At 43.1% G+C, this 22,436-nt stretch overlaps 1 protein-coding gene across 1 annotated transcript; it reads left to right on the forward strand.

Moving 5' to 3' along the window:
* The first annotated feature begins 422 nt into the window (after window positions 1-422).
* On the forward strand, window positions 423-19,973 carry RILPL2 (Rab interacting lysosomal protein like 2). The gene is made up of 4 exons (XM_037014079.2): window positions 423-1,073; window positions 9,306-9,457; window positions 13,430-13,543; window positions 19,430-19,973. Exons 1-4 carry the CDS (start codon window positions 744-746, stop codon window positions 19,458-19,460), a joined length of 627 nt encoding a protein of 208 aa, XP_036869974.2. The 5' UTR covers window positions 423-743; the 3' UTR covers window positions 19,461-19,973.
* The last annotated feature ends 2,463 nt before the right edge of the window (window positions 19,974-22,436 follow it).

The raw sequence follows: 22,436 nt of genomic DNA on the forward strand, positions 1-22,436 counted from the left end.
AAGCTACAGCGCTCGTCAAGCGGAGGAGCCCACGAGTCTGCCAGTTGCACGGAGCGGAGTCTCCATTTTGCTGAGAGTCAGATCCCGCAGGTCCTGGACACAGTTGGCCCGGGAGCTTTGAGCAGCCCAGGCCTTTGGCCTCCAGCGCGCTGCCACCAGCAAACAGCTGTTTTGTCTTGCCGCTGGCTTCACAGAAGACCCGAGGCCCGAGGCCCGGGTCTTCCTCCCGCACAATGCAAATTCTATGGCTGCAAAGCTTGAATGAAGACAGGAAAAAGTTGTGGACTTTTCACCCTCTTTCCCTAACTGGCCTCGGAAAGTCCGCCCCCGTCTCTGTGGAAACCGGCGTGGGTCGCGGCTGCCACAGGCGGAGCCCAGGCCGCTGCCCCTCCCCGGCTTGCGACATCTCCGCGGGGGCGCAATCACTGTCACCCCGTAACCTCTCCGTTCCTCTTCGCGGCCGCCGCCCCTTTCCGTTGCCTTTTCGCACCCCAAACCACAGCCCCACCTCCTACTCGGTCTTCGGCGGGGACGCTGCTCCGGGCGCCGGGGCCTGAGAGCGGCCGCGCGCGGCCCTGCTCGCGGGGCCACCCCTCTGCCGCGCTGGTTGGCGGCTCGGGGCCACCCCTCCGCCCGGGCAGGCCGCGTCCTCCGCCCAGCGGAAAGTTTTGTGTGTGTGGAGGAAGTTGGCTGGGGACGCCACCGAGAAAGCAGCTCCCGAGGCTGCAGGGGTCCGGGCAGCCATGGAGGAGCCCCCTTTTCGAGAGGAGGAAGGGGAGGAAGAGGAGGAGGGGGACGAGGCTGGGCCGGAGGGGACTCTGCGGAAGAGCCCCTTCCAGCTGACCGCCGAGGACGTGTATGACATCTCCTACGTGATGGGCCGCGAGCTAATGGCCCTGGGCAGCGACCCCCGGGTGACACAGCTGCAGTTCAAGGTCGTCCGCGTCCTAGAGATGCTGGAGACGCTGGTGAATGAGGGCAACCTGACGCTGGAGGCGCTGCGGATGGAGAGGGACAGCCTCAGGAAGGAGGTGGAGGGGCTGCGGGCTGAGGGCGCGGCGGCCGGTCCGGAGGTGAGTGCGAGGGGTTGGGAAGCGGCGGCCCTGGCAGGGAGGCCCCTTTCCTCTCCTCATCCTCCACCTGGTTATCATTCAGAACATGTCGCTGCGGGTGTCCCGTGTTCAGGTTGGTGTCATATGATGGTTAACACTGAGCACTTGCCAGGTGCGCTGGGCCGTGTGCTATGTTCTAAGCCAGCGACTTCCTGCGTTTTTGACCTAGAGCAGGAATTCTCAAGCTTTAACTTGAATTGGAATTACCTGGATTGTTCGTGAAACACAGAGTACCGGGCCCACAGTTTCAGAGTATGGAATGGGACCTGAGAATCCGCATTTCCAATAAGTTCTTAGGTGGTGCTGATGGGTGCTACTGGTGCAGGCATCACACTTTTGAGATTATTCAACCTGGAGTAAGAAGTGAATTTTAACTAAAGAGAAATGAGTGCTTATGACCACAAAAAGGCACATACAGGAATATTCAAGCAGCTTTATTCATAATTATGTCAAACTGGTACAAATGTAATGGAGGAATGCATTTATTAAACTCTGGGTATAGTCATACAGTGAAATACTAGGCAACAGTGAAAAAGAACAGTGTGCTGGTATCCACGACTGTGTGGATGACTCTCACAGACCACGCTCACTGAGAGAGAGATGCTGGGCACACAAGAGAGCCTACTGTATGTTTATGTGAAATTGAAGAACAGGCAAAATAATCTTTACTTATAGAAGACAAATTGATGGTAACCCCAGGAGGGGAGAGTGAAGGGAGCAGTAGGGAATTGTGTAGGGAGCTCTCTGGGTGTGGTTACATGGGTATGCACATATGTTAAAAATAAGCTATAAACTCAAGATTAGAGCATTTTCCTGTATGTTATACCTCATTTTGCAAGCGTATCTTGTCTATCAGTACCCAGTATTGATGAAACAGAAATTTCAAGAAACAATTTACCCTAACCCACCCTTCCTGAACATGATACATAGTCCTACTTTATTATTCTAGTTTTCTAAATTCTTGCTGCAATTCACTAAATTAATGCCATGACTCACTAGTGGGTCTCCAACCACAGTTTAAAAGAAGGGCTGCTCTAAGTGGATCATTGTTTAATCCTCACACAATTGTTTTATCCATTTTTAGAAATGAAGACAGAACAATTAGGTAATTTGTATAAGGATTTATGCAAGAGGTGGAGGCAGGATTTGAGTTCAGAGGTGCTATTCTTAACCACTCCATACTAAAATAGACATTTTATTTTATTTGTTGTACTATTTAGTGACTGACTGCACTGTGCTGGCTCTTGGGGCCATGGAGGTAAACTAGACTAGGTCCCTCTCCTCATGAGCTCACATCTAGTGGCAACGGTAAGACATACACACCTCCAGAACTAGAATACAAGGTCACAAACTGAGATGTGTGCCATGAAAGGACAGCAAGAACAGGGTCCCTGAAATTCGCAGGGAAGAGGGAAGGTTTTTGCTTGTTTCCCTGGGGCACTTTTATTTTGCCTATTCATTTGTCTCATTGACATTTGTATTTGTAGATAAAGCTCTACTTTAGTATCCATCCTATATGAGATGATTGAATTTCATAATTAGTAGTCTGGCTTTTGAGATTCAAGAGTTGTTGAATGACTTGCCCAACATCACTCAGCTCACATTCTGAGTTCATTTCCTGTCCTCCAACATCAGGGACAAGGAGGAAGTCGCACCATGGGCCATGAACAGTGTGGTCTGCACAGGGGCTGGGTGATTTCCCGTATGGGGCCCAGTGGACAAGCTCTATCAGCCAGCAGATGAGATGGCACATTTTCCTCCCAAACTGCAGTCTTAAGAACAGGGGTGGGGAATGAGAATGAATTTTTAGTGCCACTAGACAGTTCATAAAAATATGCTACTCTTTTCTTTTTAAAAAATCATTTTAATTGTAAAGTACACATAAAATTTACCCCGTTAACCATTTTTAAGTGCACAGTAGAGTGGCATTAAGTGAATTTCCGTTGTTGTGCAACACCACCACCATTCTTTCCAGTACTCTTTTCATCTTGCAAAACTGAAACTTTGTCCCCATTAAACACTAACTTCCTCTCCCACTTCCCCTTAACCTTTGGTAACTACAGTTCTGCTTTCTATCTCTGTGAATTTGCCTATTCTAGGCACTTATATGAGTAGAATCCTACTTGTCCTTTTGTCACTGACTTATTTCACTTAACATAATGTCCTCAAGGTTCACCACATTGTGTTGTTATACCAAAATTTCCTTCCTTCTAAAGGCTGAATAATATTCTATTGTGTGGAGAGACCACATTTTGTTTATCCACTCATCCATGATGGACACTTAGGTTGCCTCCACCCTTTGGCTAGTGTGAATACTCCTGCTCTGAACATGGATGTATAAATATCTCTTTAAGACACTGGTTTCAATGCTTTTGAGTATATTCAAAAGTAGAATTGGTGGATCATATGATAATTACATTTTTAACTTTATAGGGATCTTCCATACAGATTTCCATAGTGACTGCACTATTTTACATCTCTACCGGTAGTGCACAAGAGTTCCAGTTTTTCCAACTACTCACCAACACTTGCTACTTTCTATTTTGTTTATAGTAGCCATCCTAATGGGTGTGAGGTAGTTCTTTTCCTATTTTAAAACTTTAAATTCAGCTCCCTGACTTCAAGCTCTACTACAAAGCCACAGTAATCAAGACAATTTGGTACTGGCACAAGAACAGACCTATAGACCAATGGAACAGACTAGGGAGCCCAATATAAACCCAAGCATTTATGGTCAATTGATATACGATAAATGAGCCATGGATATACAATGGGGAAATGAAAGCCTCTTCAACAACTGGTGTTAGCAAAACTGGACAGCTACATGTAAGAGAATGAAACATACACAAAAGTAAACTTGAAATGGATCAAAGACCTGAATGTAAGTCATGAAACCATAAAACTTAGAAGAAAACACAGGCAAAAATCTCTTGAATATAAACATGAGCAACTTTTACCTGAACACTTCTCCTCGGGCAAGGGGAACAAAATAAAAAATGAACAAATGGGACTACATCATGCTAAAAAACTTCTGTACAGCAAAGGACACCATCAGCAGAAAAAAAAGGCATCCTACAATATGGGAGAATATATTTGTAAATGACATATCCAACAAGGCATTAACATCCAAATTACATAAATAACTTACACGCCTCAACACCCAAAAAGCAAATAACCCTATTAAAAAATGAGCAGAGGATGTGAACAGACACTTCTCCAAAGAAGAAATTCAGATGGCCAACAGGCACATGAGAAGATGCTCCACATCACTAATCATCAGGGAAATGCAAATTAAAACCACAATGAGATATCACCCACACTAGTTAGGATGGCCAACATAGAAAAGACTAGAAACAACAAATGCTGGCAAGGATGTGGAGAAAGGGGAACCCTTATACACTGCTGGTGGGAATGTAAGCTAGTTCAACCACTGTGGAAAGCAATATGGAGGTTCCTCAAAAAACTAAAAATAGAAATACCATTTGACCCGGGAATTCCACTCCTAGGAATTTACCCTAAGAATTCAGCAGCCCAGTTTGAAAAAGACATATGCACCCCTATGTTTATCACAGCACTATTTACAATAGCCAAGATATGGAGCAACCTAAGTATCCATCAGTAGATGAATGGATAAAGAAGATGTGGTACATATACACAATGGAATATTATTCAGCCATAAGAAAGAAACAAATCCTACAATTTGCAATAACGTTTGATGGAGCTAGAGGTTATTACGCTCAGTGAAACAAGTCGGGCAGAGAAAGACAAATACCAAATGATTTCCCTCATTTGTGGAGTATAACAATGAAGCAAAACTGAAGGAACAAAACAGCAGCAGACTCACAGACTCCAGGAAGGGACTAGTGGTTACCAAAGGGGACGGGTGGAGGAGGACTGGTGGAGGGGGAGGGAGAAGGGGATTGTGGTGGGGTATCATGATTGGTGCACACGGTGTGTGTGGGGCCACGGGGAAGACAGTGTAGTTCAGAGAAGATAAATAGGGACTTTGTGGCATCTTAACTACACTGATGGACAGTGACTGCAATGGTGTATGGGGAGCGACTCAATAATAAGGGTGAATATAATAACCACATTGTTTTTCTTGTGAAACCTTCACAAGAGTGTATATCAATGATACCTTAATAAAAAAATAACAATGTTATAAGATCTTTTAAAAATTTTTTAATTCAAAATTCAAAAGGTACAAAAGTTGTTTGCTGTGAAAAATCTCCTTCCCCACCTCTCTCCTCCCCTAGCTGCCCACTTTCTCTCCCTGGAAAAACTAGAATGATCAGATTCTTGTGTGTCCTTCCAGAGATACTTTCTTTATGCAAACATGAGCAGATATGAATATATTTTCCCATTTTGTACACAGCATGAAAGTTTACTAAATCAGAATATAAAAAACTTCCTCTGAGGGATAAGGGCGGGGAAAAAGAAAGGGGGCATTATTAGCATGTGTAATATAGTGGGGGGCATGGGGAGGGCTGTACAACACAGTGAAGACAAGTAGTGATTCTACAGCATCTTATTACACTGCTGGACAGTGACTGTAATGGGGTGTGTGGGGGGGACTTGGTGAAGGGGGGAGCCTAGTAAACATAATGTTCTTCATATAATTGTAGATTAATGATAACAAAATAAAAAAAAAACTTCCTCATCTTTTAATGGCTTTTGAAAACTTTCATTGTATAGTATTACTAGTTGTTCAACCTTGAATATTCTAAATTTGGTGTTCTTGGAACCTCCCAGGGGGATCATGATTCTAATCCAAGAGAATTTGCATGGGGAAAAAATTATATTTTTATTTTCACAACTTCCAACTGAAGTGTATCACTTTTTTCAACTTTGAACATAGACGACAAACCACAGGAATGTTAACAATCCCTGTGATAATCATCACAGATATTTTCATATCACAGTGTAGTACATATCTCAAAATTTTGTTGCTGTTCAGTATTTTATCAGACCTGTGGCTCGATCATGTTATTTAATAAAGAAGCAAATATATTAATCATAACTTTGTTTTTAGAAGGTTTTGATGAGTATATGTTTTTCCCCTTACTTGGTTTCCTTATAATCCTATGGCTTTTCTTTTATATATTTAAAAACCTTGATCTGAGAAAGAATCCACTTGGGCTATACCAGGCTTCCAGAAGGGTCCATGGCACAAAAATATTTAGAATCTCTGCTTTAACCAATCTCTTATCACAAGACATTTATCTTCCAGTCATTTGCTGTTTGCACAGGCAACAACGAATAACCCTGACATATGCCATTGGGCCCCTGCAGGAGAGTATCTAGAGGAAATGGGTTCCCTGGGTCAAAAGAAAAGTGCATGTGAACTTTGGATAAGTATTACCAGTTACCAAGTTGCACCCCAAAGAGGTTGAGGAAATCCCCCTCAGCACTCAGTGAATTTGCCTGTTCCCCACAGCCTTCACAACAAATGCACTGATCCTTGTCCTTCCCATAGGAGGCATGTAGCCATTATTGCATTTCTCTGTGTAGTGTGTCTTAATTCTCTTTATCGCCTGTAGAATATTCCAGAGTGTGGTCATGCCTGAGTTTATTTAACTTCTTTTTTTGGGGGGATATGACCAATATACAATTACATGACCAACATTGTGGTTACTAGATTTCCCCCATTATCAAGTCCCCACCACATACCCCATTACAGTCATGGTCCATCAGCATAGTAAGATGCTATGGAATCACTACTTGTTCTCTGTGTTGTACTACCTTCCCTGTGCCCCCCCCCAACATTATGTGTGCTAATCATAATGCCTCTTTTTCCCCTTATCCCTCCCTTCCCACCCATTCTCCCCAGTCCCTTTCCCTTTGGTAACTGTTAGTCCATTCTTGGGTTCTGTGATTCTACTGCCATTTTGTTCCTTCAGTTGTTTCTTTGTTTTTATATTCCACAGATGAGTAAAATTATTTGGTACTTGTCTTTCTCTGCCTGGCTTATTTCATTGAGCATTATACCCTCTAGCTTCATCCATGTTGTTGCAAACGGTAGAATTTTTTTTCTTCTTATAGCTGAATAATATTCCATTGTATATATGTACCACCTCTTCTTTATCCATTCATCTACTGATAGACACTTAGGTTGCTTCCATTTCTGACTATTGTAAATAGTGCTGTGATAAACATAGAAGTGCATATGTCTTTTTCAAACTGGGATGCTGAATTCTTAGGGTAAATTCCTAGGAGTGGAATTCCCTGGTCAAATGGTATTTCTCTTTTGAGTTTTTTGAGGAACCTCTATACAGCTTTCCATAATGGTTGAACTAGTTTACATTCCCACCAGCAGTGTAGGAGGTTCCCCTTTCTCCACAACCTCGCCAACATTTGTTGTTGTTTGTCTTTTGGATGTTGGCCATCCTAACTGGTGTGAGGTGATATCTCATTGTGGTTTTAATTTGCATTTATCTGATACTTAGCAATGTGGAGCATCTTTTCATGTGCCTGTTGCCATCTGAATTCCTTCTTTGGAGAAGTGTCTGTTCAGATCCTCTGCCCATTTTTAATTGGATTATTTGCTTTTTGTTTGTCGAGGTGCGTGAGCTCTTTGTGTATTTTAGATATCAACCCTTTATCGGATATTTCTGAATTTATGAATATATTCTCCCATACTGTAGGATGCCTTTTTGATCTACTGATTGTGTCCTTTTCTGTAAAGAAGCTTTTTATTTTGATATAGTCCCATTTGTTCATTTTTGCTTTTGTATTTTACTTCTTTTTATGGACATTTAAATGGACATTAATTAGCTTCTATTAATGGACATTTTGGCTGTTTTCAAATGTTTGCTTTAACTTCAGTTTGAAAAAATTTCAAGGCTATGGATGAGTTGCAAGATATGTACAATGAACATCTGTACATCTTTCATCTTGATTCAAGTGTTGTATTCAGGTATTTTCAGATATACACTGAAATATTTATATACACACATATATATATGTATATTCACCTATACAAAAATAATATTTATGTATATATGTCATTAATTCACTCATAGTTTTGTTCAGTTATTTGAGCAGACATTGTTAGTTACAGGATTAGTAAAAGACTAGGATCCTTTACCCTAAATACTTCAGTGTGTATCTCTTAAGACATACTCTTACAAAACTATAATAAATGAACAAATTTGGGGGAAAAAGTTGATAGAATATTAGGATCTAATATTACCATCCTTATTCAACATTCACAATAATGTCTCCTTCATAGCATTTTTTTTTCTGATGTAGGTCTAGTCCAGGGTTATACAATACCTCCAGTGGACATACTTCTTTAATTACCTTTAATCTGAAACAGTTCCTCAGCTTTTCCTTGTCTTTCATGACTTTGACATTAAAAAAAATTTTTTTTTGAGGTATAGTTGATATACATTACTGGTTTTAATTATACAATGGTGATTCAACAGTCATGTGTATTATTAAATCCTTGCCCCAACTAGTGTAGTTACTACTGTCAGCAAAGAAAGATGTTGCAGAACTATTGACTGTAACCTTGTCATTTTTAAAGATTATGTATCATTTGGTTTGTAGAATATCCTTCAATTTGAGTTTGTTCTAGTTTTGCTTCATGGTTAGATTCAAGTAAACTTTGGGGAAAAATTTGAAACTTTGTAAAATAACCTGTTGCCTAAAACACTTTCACCTAAAGATTTTAATCTGTTAATTAGTCTTGCCTGAATCAATGATTGCTAAGGTTAACTATATCAACCTCTACCCTTATTAAATGGCATTCTGCTGTAGGGTACAGATTCTCCCCACTATCTCCTGTATTAGAGTTCTCCAGGGAAACAGAATAGGAAATATAGATAAAGATATAGATATAAGAGGATATTTATTATAGGAACTGGCTCATGTGGTTATGGAGGCAGAGAAGTCCCACAATCTGCCTCCAGCAAGCTGGAGAGCCAGTGGTGTAATTCAGTTCAAGTTGGAAGGCCTATCTTGTACTCTCCCTGTTCCAGCCCTGGAATCGGCCAGCCCAGGGAGCCCTGGTTCTTTTCTTGGAGAATGGTCTTAGAACCTTTCCTTCCTTACTGTCAACTACATACTTCCAATGGGTAACGTCTCATCTCATAGGGTCCCTGAGAGTAGCAAAACAAGAGGACTTTCCTTTCTGGGATGGACAGTCCATCCTCAGGAGGGAAACTGTATAAGTGGTGTCTTTTCCTACAGGTGAACCTGGGACCAGACAAAATGGTGATTGACCTGAGAGATTCCAACCGACCACGCTTCACCCTGCAGGAGCTGAGGGATGTGCTGCAGGAGCGCAACAAACTCAAGTCTCAGCTGCTGGTGGTGCAGGAAGAGCTGCAGTGCTACAAGAGGTGGGGCTTCTGCACTGAGAGCCAGGTCCTGCCTGGAATTCCTCCATATGTTGCATATTTGTTCTTACGTTCATTCAATGACTGTACACCAGGCACTATTCCTGGCACTGGGGAAATAGCAGTGAACAAGAGGAAGTCCATGCTTGTCTAGGGGAAGAGAGGCAATCAACAGGAGGCCTGGAATGAACATGCAGGATAATGGGGGTGAACACTCTGAAGAACATAAAACAAGGTAACATGATGGAGCAAAGCACAGAGGGAGGCGAGAAGGGGCCTGTTTTAGATGGGGAGGTCAGGGGAGACCCCTTTGAGGTGAATGACAAGCAGCCTCCAACCCGGTAAAGATTTGGTAGGGCAGAAATGGAGCTAGAATTGTAAAGACCTTGAGATGGGAACCTGCTTGGTCAATTTGAGACCCGACTTGGCGGAACTGGGAATGCAGGATAGAGGATGGTCAAGAAAAGAGTGGGCAGGATGCCTTGTTGGCTGCGGAAAAGAGTACTAATTCTAATAAGAGTCATGAGAATCGTTGGAAAGTTTTAACCAAGGGAATGACAAGATCTGATGTACTATTTTAGAAGACAATGTGGTGGTTTTGATAACTGAACTATTTAGTTATGTAAGAGAATGTCCTTGTTCCCTGGAAATACACACAAGTATTTAGGAGTAAGTTGGAAACTTACTCTCAAATGGTTCAGAAGATGATGGATGGAAGGGTGGGTAGGTGGGCAGATACATAGATAATCAATTGGGGGGTCAGGGTAAGTATATGGGAAGTCTTTGTGCTGATCTTACAACTTTTCTGTAAGTTTGAAATTATATAAAAATGAAAAGTTACAAAAAATCACAATAATGTGTGTAGGGAAGGATTGTAGGAAAAGCAAGGGAGAAAATAAGGAGGCTGTTGACATAATTAGATTTGGACTTTGCTTTTTCATCTGCACCACTGTTTCCCAGAATGTTTTCCTTCACACAGGCATTTCTTGAAAGGTGGTCTCCGAGGTCAAATAACTCTGGGAAGTACTGAGTTAAACAAACAGATTTCCTTACAGGCAAAAGAAAGAAAGACCAAGGAAATAAGCACACAGTGCCAGCTAATATTTATCAATACTAACCATGTGCCAGGCACTCTGCTAAGTGTATCCCAGGCATCATTTCAATTAGTGTTCACAGCAAGCCTGTAAGTTAAAGCAGTGTTATCCCCAAGATCAAGGTCTGGAGAGGTCAGGTACCTTCTTGAAGTCTCCTGACCGCTGGTGGCAACAGTGAGACATGACCTCAGCCAGCCTGGCATCAGAGCTTGTGCTTTTTAATTATCATGGCCTGTTTAGATTCTGAAAATTTGGAATTAAGGATATACCCTGGTGTAAAAGAAAACAAAACAAAAGTCCAGGTGATATTATTATTTAAATTGGTTCAATGTCACATAATTAAGAGAGCGGCAATACAATAAAACTCTTCTAGGAAGCCAGATCCAAAAGGGCCGAATTCGGCCAACAGCAATTTAATTGTCTTCATTTCTGCCAAGGCTGAAATCATGTTAACGGAAAGACCTGACTTCCTCTCAGTTAAGTACTTCAGACACAGGTAGTTAACAGCAGGAACTGCCAAACTGCTGGTGCTGTGAGCAGCTTGTTAGTGAATAAAGCAACACACTATTTCCAGTTTTGAGTTCCCAGAGAATAGCAGATATGCACTGACCAGCTGATATAGGCCCATGGACAGCAAGGATTCTGTTCAGTTGCTTGTGTTCTCTGGAGAAACCAGCATGTCAGCTGAGGTGTTCTCTTAGCAACTATACCAATTTGGAGGCCCGAACTCATACTAATGACAGTTTTTAATTAAAGGCAGATGTAGTAGGCTGTTTCCAAAGTGGCTACAACAATTTTCCAATCCTGCACACCTTTGCAATGAGACTTTTCCACTCCTCTCCTCAAGAGATAAGAGTCCGTGTTCCCTCCCCCGGAGTCTGGGTGGCCCTATGACTTGCTCTGACCAGTGGAATGTGCTGGAAGTGACACTCTTTGGATTTTAGGTCAGAGGAGTCCTCTTTCTCAAAGAGGCCTTGCAGCCTCCATTTTTGTGTCTTGGGATGCTGCCTTGAGACCACCATGCTGTGAGGAAGCTCAAGGTAGTCACAGGGAGAGGTTCCGTGTAGAACAGAGGGGCCCCAGCTGTGCCCAGCCCTCAGCTGATCCACCAACTGAATACAGCCTCCTGAGAACCCCGGACTAGACCAGAAGGAGAATGACCAAGCCAACCATAAGAAATGGAGCATCATGAGAAATCATAAATCATCATTGCTTTAAATCACTACATTTTAGGGTGTTATGTAACCATGGATAATGGGAAAAGAGAATTTTTAAATGATGCCTTGTATTAAATAACATTTACATTATTTTAATACATATATTATGAAAATAGAAGTAATAATATTAAATAATAAGAGCTCCCTCTTTGCAAAGGAAAGAGAAGGATGAATTCTGCTCTCTGACACTCACACCTAAAGGAGTGCCTCAGTTCAGACCGCCATAACAGAATACCATAGACTGGGTGGCTTCAACAGTAGAAATTTCTTTTCTCACTATTCTAGAAGCTAGAAGTCCAAGATCAAGTTTCCAGCATGTTTGGTTCTGACTCTTCCTGGCTTACAGACTGCTGGCTTCTTGCTGTGTCCTGACTTGGCGGGGAGAGAGGGGGGCGTGAGGGAGAGTGGGGAAGAGAGAGGGAGGGAGAAGGGGAGAGGGAGGGAGGGAGAAGGAAAGTGTGAGGGGGCTCTCAGAAAGCCTGTGCAAGCCTCAGGTGTCTCTTCTTACAAAGGCAATAATCCCATCATGGGGCTCCTACCCTTATGACCTCATCTAAACCCAACTGTCTCTCAAAGGCCCCATCTCCAGATAACATCATATGGGTGTTAGGGCTTCAACATATGAATTTTCAGGGTGGACACATTCAATCCATAGCAAGAGGGAAATACCATGGTCTTAAATTTGCTGGTAGGTACTGCAACAAAGTACCTAAACAGATAGAACAAGCTGTCCTGGGTCATACGTTGAAATGCTTTGTTGTGGTCAGGCTGCTTTTGGGGCCAAATGACAGAAATTCAGTTTAAACTAGCTTAAGCACAAAAGGGAATTTACTGGCCTATATGGCTGGGAAGGTTCCTGGAACTGCTCTCAGAAATAAAGAAAAATTGCAACTAAGGCCTCAGGGTTTGGAAACAGGGACTGGGTGCCTATTTCCTCTTTGCTTCTGTTTGTCGGCTTCCTTTTCTTGTATCGCAGACAAGCCTTCTCTGAGTCTTTGGAAACATAGCTACTGGCAATCCCAGTTGGGCAGGTGAGAGAGAACAGTTTTCTTCAGCTTCTCTACATCAAGTCCAGGGAATACCCTGGTCCTCTCTTGGTCACTTGTCCTCAATATCTTATCAATCAATGTCAATCTAGTTCTTACCACCGTCTGACTTACTATTATATTTTTATTTTACTTATTTGTTTATTGACTATTTCCTTCCCCACTAGAATATGAATTGCATGAGAGAAGACATTTTGCCTGTTTGTTCATAGGACCCTTGTGTAATATGTGCCTTAATAAACATTTGTTGAATGAATGTCAGGTGCCACATATGAATCTCATTTAATCAGTCAATTCTAGGAGATACTTTTGTTATCCTTATTTTTCCAGTTAGGAAATCAAGGCTTATGTTAGAAGATTTATTCATAGTCACATTCCTAGAAAGTGGAGAAGCTTGAAGTACTAGCCCATAGTTAGACAAGAGAAAAGAAGTACGAGGTATCAATATTGGAAAGGTGGAGGGAAGATTCTCACTGAGTCAGAATCTCTTGGACTCCAGAGCTTTCAGTGATAATATTATTAATATACTAATAATTATTAAGACCCTTCACTTTCAGAGCTGCACAGGTAACAGGTCTGCAGTAAAGCAATGCATTCATTTGTCCTCTTTTTTCCCAGTGGCTTGCTTCCACCAAGAGAAGGCCCAGGAGGAAGAAGAGAAAAGGACGCTGTGGTTGCCAGGGTCAGCAATGCCAGCAGCAACAAGGAGGAGAGGACCATCATAAGGAAGCTGTAAGTTATCTTGCTGCCCACTGATACCACTAAATAACTGCTGAAGGAAGGATGGGGGGCCAGAGGAGGCTGGCCAGCTATAGGACAGGGAGGTCCTACCCTCCTCGTGGTGGTGCTGCAGCTGATGGGAAAATTCAGTGCTGGTATGTTGTATCTGCCAGGCAGTAGTCTAAGTATGTTTTTTTTTTAAAATGTTCATGTATCCATGAATAATATATATATATATATATATATATATATTTTGAGAGGGCATCTCTCACATTTATTGATCAAATAGTTGTTAACAACAGTAAAATTCTGTATAGGGGACTCAATGCACAATCATTAATCAACCCCAAGCCTAATTCTCAACAGTCGCCAATCTTCTGAAGCATAACGAACAAGTTCTTACATGGTGAACAAGTTCTTACATAGTGAATAAGTTCTTACATGGTGAACAGTGCGAGGGCAGTCATACCACAGAAACTTTCGGTTTTGATCACGCATCATGAACTATGAACAATCAAGTCAGATATGATTATTCATTTGATTTTTATACTTGATTTATATGTGAATCCCACATCTCTCCCTTATTATTATTATTATTATTATTATTATTATTATTATTATTATTTTAATAAAATGCTGAAGTGGTAGGTAGATGCAAGATAAAGGTAGAAAACAATTTAGTGCTGTAAGAAGGCAAATGTAGATGATCAGGTGTGTGCCTATAGACTAAGTATTAATCCAAACTAGACAAGGGCAACAAAACATCCACGGATGCAAAAGATTTCTCTCAAAACAGTGGGGGGTGAGGTTCTAAGCCTCACCTCAGTTGATCCCCAATTTCTCACCTGATGGCCCCCCTGCGACTGTGCCTGTCTTAGGTTGTTCCTCCCTTGAGGAATCTTACCTGTCTCTGGCTAACCAGTCATTTTCCGGGGCCATACAGGGAAATGTAAAGTTGGCAAGTGAGAGAGAAGCAATATTGTTTGAAAAGGTTAGCTTTTTACTTCTTTGCAGATTTATGCCCTGTGGCTTCTATGCCCAGCATTTGTCTTGAGGTATCTTTACCACTTGGAAGAATTATGATACTCGGTAATTTTCGATATGAGGCATAAATTCTACTAAACTAAGCATGTTTTAATTCATGATTCTTCACAATGACCCGGTGAGGTAGGAACTATTATTTTTCCCATTTTACAGGTGGTGAAACTGAGAGGTAAAGTAATGCCTGAGATAATAAATAGTGAAGTCAGGGGTTGAACCCAAGAATGAACCCAAGAAGTCCAGCTTCTACATTCTACTGCCTCCCTATGATATAATAACCGAAGAATAATAATATTACAGCAAAAACAAAAAATAACAATAATTATTGGAGTTTAAGGGCCTGATTCATTCATTACCTGTCTTACCTCTAGTTTTGAAGGAGCCTGTGTCTTATAGTGTTGGGACCTGTAATGCAGTTTCCTTTGAGTACTCACTCCTCTCATGTTTATGCATCATCATTAATCCCTGGTTTCTTCGGGTGCTAAGCTTCAGACCAGGGTGGGGTGCTTGTTTAAAATTCATATTCTTAGAAACCAAGGCAATGGTTCTAGGACACAACCCAGAATCTGGATTTTCCACTAATTCCCCAGGCAACACTGATATGCAGAAACCTTGGATCACACTTCGAGATGTGCCTTCCCAGTTGCCAGGTGTCAGTACAATTAGGCATGCCTTTCCTCCACCCACGTGGAAGCAAACAGACTGTTGGCCTTGGTTGCTTTGAGAATGTCTGGCCTGGTGACAGCTTACCAGCCCCTCACCTCTTGGATGGAAACTGAGAAACAGCCTCAGTTAGGGATCTCACACTCAAATGTCTTCAGGGCCAGGTCCTTGATGCGGATGACTGACGGGGATGTGAGGTGGCATAGGGGGACATTTGCCCCTCAGTCTGTCTGGCTGAGGGACAACAGGCTGCCAGAGCTTATAATTCTTAAGAGAAGCCAAGAAACCAGATTTGTTCATAGAATCTGATTTCCAAATGCTGGCAAATAATTTAAATTAAAAGATAAAAACTGTGCGATGCAAATAAAGCCCTGTTGCAGGCTGCATTGCGTCCTTGGCTCTGGGCTGACACTTCACTCTTGCCCAGTTAGCCCCACCTCTGAGGGAGAGCTTCTCTTGGCAGATGGCTGAGGCGACCTTGTTTTCCTGCATTCATTTGGTCATTAGTCAATCAGCAAACCCACCCTGAGTAGATACTGTGTGCCAGCCATTGTGCTGGGAGCTGGGGATATAGCATTGACTTGATAACAAGGACTCTGCTGGCTCCCATTTCACAGGGAAATATTTTTGAGGGGTCAGAGATTCTGGGTTACCTTCCAGAGCAGGTTTCAGATGCCTTTGTTTCAAGAAGAGAAGACAATTTTTTTTCCCCCTTTTTGACCTCAGGAATAGAAGGTTGAGTTATTGAGTCTCAGCTCATGGCACACAATCTCCATTGTGGGCACAAGATCCCTTTTTTCCTGGTTTTTCTTTCTTTCTTTTTTGTCCCCATCCCCCATTCCCATTCTGCTGTCCAGCTCCCCTCCTCCCAGCCATATTCATATGGTATTCAACTTGAAATCAATATAATATGTATAAACTATAGTTCATTTAATAATAATAATAATAATAATAATGTGTTATTCAGTGTGTTCTAGGAACTGTATATTGTCTTGTGTGGATGTATTTTCTGTACATAACTGATGATAAATACCTCATTCGGTTTCCTAGTTTTTTTCCCACTAATCACTGTTGTTTTTCTTTTTTATTATACACTTATTTAAAAATTTTGATAATATATTTTATTAACCCAACATATCCAGAATATTGTCATTTCAACATGTGATCACTATAAAATATTATTAATGAGGTATTTTACATTCTTTTTAAAAAAATAGTAAACCCTTAAAATCTGGTGTATATACAGTCACAGTCCATTTCAGTTAAGACTAGCCATGTTTCAAGGGTTCAAAAGCTATGTGTAGCTAGTGGCCACCTTGTTGGACAGCACTGCTTTAACCCACACATGGTAAGATCCTTTAGGCTTTGAAAACTGAATTCAAATGATTTTTTTTAAACATGATGAAATATGCATAACATAAAACTTACTGTTTAGCCATTTTTAAGTGTATAATTCAGTCACATTAAGCACATTTATGATGCTGTGCAGCCATTATCACTATCCTTTCCAGAACTTTTCCATCATCCCACCCTGAAATTCTGTGCCCTTTAAATACTAACTCCCAGTGATGGAATCCCGGAGTGCTTTGGCAATCCCCCTCTGTAAACAATGCTGCAATGAATATTCTGTGCTTATTCATGTCTTCTCATGGACTTAATGTGTGAATTTCCAGGGGTATACACCAGGAGTGAAATTTCAGGCCATGGGTCTGTCAGTCAAGGGTCCTGGCATTCAGAAACACGGGGCACATTCAAAAGGAGTGACTGAAAAGACTTCAGAAGGGACATGTTACAGATGTGTGAGCAGGGTTAAGGAACTAGCAAGGGATGGAGAAGCACCCTAGAACAACACCAGAGGGATGACAGAGAGAGCAGTAAGGGGAGAGGGGCCAGGCAAGAGTGTGGCCTTCAGGAACACAGTAGCTAGTGAACTGAGGCCTGGCAGGGAGGGAGCAGGGACCTAAATACCCCCACCTCTCTCTCCTTCCACCCTTCCCAGCTTCTGCTGTTGCCTTCCATTGGCTGAGGCCAGCCAGAAGCGAGAGGACAAGGGAGCTTGCTACTATAGGCCACGGAGGTCTGTGGTATTACTAGAATTTCTGGGATGGCTTTATGAAATCCGCTTTGCCAGACAAGACCACTGGAAACCAAATTCATTAATTCCTTCCACAAATGTTTATTGGGGCCTACCATGTGCAGCCATTGTTTTAGGTGCTGGCAATTCAGGGAACCAGATGAAGGCCCTGCCCTCACAGTGCTTATGTTCTAGGAGAGGGAGTCAGGGAGTGAACCAGTAAGGAATGTATTAACAGGACAGTTTCAGATAGCCGTAAATGCTGTGGAGACCATAATAGGGTGCTGAGAGAGAGGTTGACTGGGGCTACTTTACATATGGGGAGTCCTGGAAGGCCTCTATGAGGAGGTGACATTCAGATGAGCCCTGAAAGACCATAAGGACCTGAGGAAAGAGCATTCCTGGCGGAGGGAACACCCGATATAAAGGCCTGAGGCAGGAGAGAGTTTGGGAGCAGAGACCATGGTGGCTGGAGCAGTAGAGAGAGTGGAGGAGAGGTCAGAGAGGCCCAGGGGTCTGGTCACTCAGGGCTGGTGGGTCCTAGTGAGAACTCTGGCCTTCATTCTAAATGCCCTGGGGAGACTTCGGAGGGTTTTAAGCTGGGGAGTAACATGACCATATTTCCATGTAAAAGCTCACTCTGGCTGCTTTGTGACGTGGGGCTGGTGGGGAAGGAGTCAAAGCAGGGCCAAGGGAAGTGTTTCTTGTCCAAGGAAGGGTCCCCTGAGGTGTGAGTGTATGAGAGCATCTCCACCGGACTCAGTGTGTGGACTTGGGAAGTGTTTAGCATTTTCATTGGTTGAGTATCCCATTGTAACAGGCTTCCAGAAGACATTAAACCACTGGTTTCTTTGTGCCCTTTCTAGCAGAGTTCTTTCTGTGACTTAAGAGTTTGAGCCTGACATGGCAAAAATAAAATCTTTGTTCGATGCATGAGCTGCTTTGAGAGCATATGTTTAATGAGCGTGATGCCACATTTTCATGGTCAGAGAAGCTTCTTGGGCTAATGGAATGAATGAATGACTTTCTGAAGTAGATCATGCTAAGACGACTTTATTCTGAGGACAGTGGGAGCGTGGAAGGGTTTAAGCTGTGGAATGACTTAGCTCTGCACTGTGACGCGGTCATGCTGGCCACTGTGTGAGTGGATTGTAGAGGTGGCAGGAAGGCTGTCCTGCTCATCCTATGGGCTCACACTCCGGGGTGGCAGTATAGATGAGACATGGGATTAGGAACACATTTGAAGCATGATGACCGAAATACAGCAGAAGGGGAAGGAATTGAGAACAACCCCCAGTGTCCTGGCAGGAGTGACTGGGCAGAGGATGATCACCTCCCAAGATGGGGACCTGGGGGCTGGGGGTAGCAGCACTGGTTCAGGAGAGAAGGCTTGAGCCCTCATGCCTCTGTCCGAATGCTAGTCAAGGGCTTGCCAAAGCCATGGCTGCAAGTGGTGCCAGGGGTTTGTCTTTGATAAGATGCAAGAGCCTATATCCCTCCACTGACTTATCAGCCCCCCAGCCATCTTTGCATCTTGCTCAAAGATGGAAATAGTATTGAGATTGTACTTTGTGATCAACCCCAGATATCATTCTTCCTTTTCAAAATTTTGCCTGTGAGGGGGAAAAACACAGAAAGTTTAGAATTCGTATTGCAATATTCAAACCTTTATATATTTTATCGAAGAACTTACATATTAATCTTTCTTCATTGTAAAGATCTGTTTTTAACGGTAAGTAACATTGAGAAATTATTGTTTCCTCTACAATAAAACACCCTGGAGGGAAAAAAATGGTGTGGGGCACCACCTTTCAACATAACACAGTAGTTAAGGCAGTGCTGGGTCCAATTCCTGGCTCCACAACATATTGTGTGACCTTGGGTCTGTAACTTAACCCTGCCAATTTGCCCATCTATAAAATGGGGACATTGATGGCTCTTACCTCAAGTTGTATCAAGTGTGAAATGAGCTAACAGATGGAAAGCTCCTGAACAGTACCTGCCCCTAATGAGTCTGAGTAATGTTTGAGACAATGGCCTTCAAGAGCTGCTTACAGATTTTGCAGGGGACTGTCTCATTCTCTTTGTTCCGTCTGACGTCTCTCTCTCTCTCCACCCAGGTTTTCTTTCCGATCAGGGAAGCAGCCATAGGTCTCAGGCCAATTTAGGCAGTGGTTCTCAGACTTGAGAAGACAACTCACCAAGACTTCCAGAGCTGTCTCGGGTCCGTACACACAGTGCCTGCTCATCTGCCCCCACCGAAACCGTTTGAGGAGGAAGAAGGTGAGGTTGTCTCATGATCACTTTCACCCTGGCTGCAGAACTGGATGCCCTCCGAGGGCTTGGCCAGAGCAGGTGAAGTAGCACAAAGAAATCAAGGAAGCAGAGGGAAAGCACAGTAGGGCCCACCACTTGCCCCACTTCAGCAGTTCAGAGGGGCCTCCAGCGTGCAGATATGTATTCTCCTCATCTGGTCCCACACATAACATCTTTACCGCATAGCAGCAAAATACATCAGCCCAAAGAGGGAGGGGGAAGAGGACACAGGAAATGTGGCATTGACATTCCAGTGCTGATTTCACTGATATTTAGTGAATATCTCATCTTTTTGCTAACATGACTTTATGTGATTTTGTATTAAAGTAAAATGACTTTTATACTTTATGTAAGTGTTTTAGAGTGATCTGTTAGGTACCTGTATAGGTATCTTAACCTTTTGGAATCTGGGTTTCCAAATCTGTAAGCTGTATGTATATGTGTAGAAGTGTTAACATATATATATATATGTATATATACACACACACATACATGGTAGTGTATATATATATTTATCATCCTGGGAACCTGTCTTAGTAAAAAACACTCACTTACTGAATGTGTGTCGCCCGCTACATGGATCATCCCATTTATCTCTGGGAGATGGGGGCTGGTATTCATCCCCCAGTTTCAGATTTGGAAATCCAGACTCAGCAAGATTAAAGTATCTTACACAAGGTCATGCAGGTAGGCAGCAGCTACCTAGGATGCAAACTCAGGCCTGATTTTGAGACCTGGGTTCTTATCGGTGAGGCTGTATGTGCCCCAGTTCTCCAAAAAGTGCTGCATGAGTAAGGAACACAGTTCCCTGCCCCCCTTGCTCCCACCATGTTAGGTACCTTCCATGCACTGTCCTACCATACCCCCATGGGATGGGCCTTGTTAGTCCCGTGGTGCACCCAAGGTTACAGCAGGGGGTACTAGGAAACTTGTCCAAGGCCCCTGTTCCAAAGTGATAGAAGTAGGACTTGAACCCAGGTGCAAACTCCACATCCCAGGCTTCGGCCATTCTGCCTCCTAAAAAAAGTCAGCAACGTTTAAGAATCTGGTCCAGAAGCTCAGGGGTTTCTGATTCCTGACCCCATATGACACTGCAACCCTCACTGGGGGCTTCCCTCTTAAAAGGCAAGGGAGGGGAAAGATTTCTGCACCTGGGAGGTGAGAGCCAACTCAGAAACAAATCCATGACTCCTGACTGCAGCACCGTGTACAGAGACCACCCTGGGGTGCGAGAGCACACGACAGAGTTGGGTTGGGCTGTGTCCTTTGCAGGCCCGCAGAGCAGTGCTGGACCCTGGGACTGACGTTTGAAGTCCGGCTCTGACATCTATCCTCTACGGCACCAGCCTAACATCCCAGAGCCCCATGGCAGCTGACCTCCCTACACCTGTGCCATTCTTGCCTCTGTTTCCTCATCTCCATGCTGTAGGATGGCCATCAAGTCTAGAAGCAGACAGATCAATGTGGGTTGCTATCAATAAGCCTCTTATAACATGGATCATTTATTTCCAGACTTAGGAATGCTCACCTCCCTCTCTCCCCCTCGTGGGGATAGATAAAGCAAGAGAACACTCAGAGAGAAATGTCAATTAAAACAGCCCTGGTGGCTGTGTATCCTGAGAGGCTCAAAAATGTAACAGTAAAGAATGCTTATGTTTTACTTTTGGTAAAATCAGACGGTGGGCATTCTAAGAGGTAAGTCTTGAGAACATTTCTCCTGGGGTTGAGACCTGATGTAACCACAGGAAAACAGAGCTCACAGGCACCCCACACATGGGCTTCCATTTACAAACCCAGCATGGGAGGAACAGGCTGAGAAGCAAGTTTGCAAGCCAGATTTTGGAAGGCATGAGCAGTGGTTGCTGTAGTAATTGTCTTTAAAAAATAAATAAATACAACTATATATCAGAGCTTGGAGGCACTTGTCAGCCTTGGGCACTTGTGAACAGTGAATGGTAGAAACAGCTCACATTTTTAATCCTAATAATAATAGGTAACAGTAATTACTGAGGGTTACTGTATGTAAGGTACTACTCCAAGTGCTTTTCAGGTACAAACCCATTTAATCCTATCACCCTATCCGAGCACCAGAACAGCCTCATGGTATAGAGGAAAGTGGTGCTCAGGGGGTTAGGTGACCTTTCCGGGTTACACAGCTGCTGAGTGGCCAGAGAGATCCTGTTCCAGGGCTCAACTCTCAGCCATCAGGCACACCACCCCCAAAGGTGAAGATGTAATAGCATGGAATGACTCTATCCTCCAGACACCCCTGCATGGCAGGTGGGCAGAGGCTATTCCCATGTGATGGACAGGTTTCAGAGAGGTAAGTGATTTGTCCTAGAAGATAGCTCAAAGCTGGTGGTGGAACCACATCTTTTGCCCGTAAATCAAGGACTCTATCCACGGTTCAATCTGTCAGTGTTTGAGGCTGAGGGAATTAACAGCCTATCAAGGGCAGATGGAGGCTGTGTGGCAGCGACAGATCTGGACTGGTACAAGGGGCTTCCATCACAAGACAGGTGCAGCTGAGAATTCTGAAACACCTGCCTGAAGATCAAGCCTAATACATTAGAAACAATGACAGTTGTTGCAGCTAAAATTTATACCATATGCCAACCATTATTCTAAGGTGGGTTCAGCATGCATTAAGTTTCAGGCTTCTCTAGTACCCTAAAACCCCATTTGTACAAAGGAATAAACTGTCCCCAGGACATTCCCCAAAACAACAGGTGTATAACCCTTTTGTAGAATAAAACAAAATCCAGCCCTACTCTTTTCTACCCCTACCCTTTAAAAAAGACACACAGGTAG

This window comes from Manis javanica, chromosome 15 (genome assembly GCF_040802235.1).
Source record: "Manis javanica isolate MJ-LG chromosome 15, MJ_LKY, whole genome shotgun sequence".
In the NCBI taxonomy this organism is placed as follows: Eukaryota; Metazoa; Chordata; class Mammalia; order Pholidota; family Manidae; genus Manis; species Manis javanica.

Excerpts from the sequence above, each read along its gene's own strand:
- RILPL2 (XM_037014079.2), top strand. The coding sequence starts at position 744 with ATGGAGGAGCCCCCTTTTCGAGAGGAGGAAGGGGAGGAAGAGGAGGAG. Across the intron at positions 9,458-13,429 it reads GAGCTGCAGTGCTACAAGAG|TGGCTTGCTTCCACCAAGAG; the intron begins GTGGGGCTTCTG and ends CTTTTTTCCCAG. Across the intron at positions 13,544-19,429 it reads AGGACCATCATAAGGAAGCT|GTTTTCTTTCCGATCAGGGA; the intron begins GTAAGTTATCTT and ends CTCTCCACCCAG.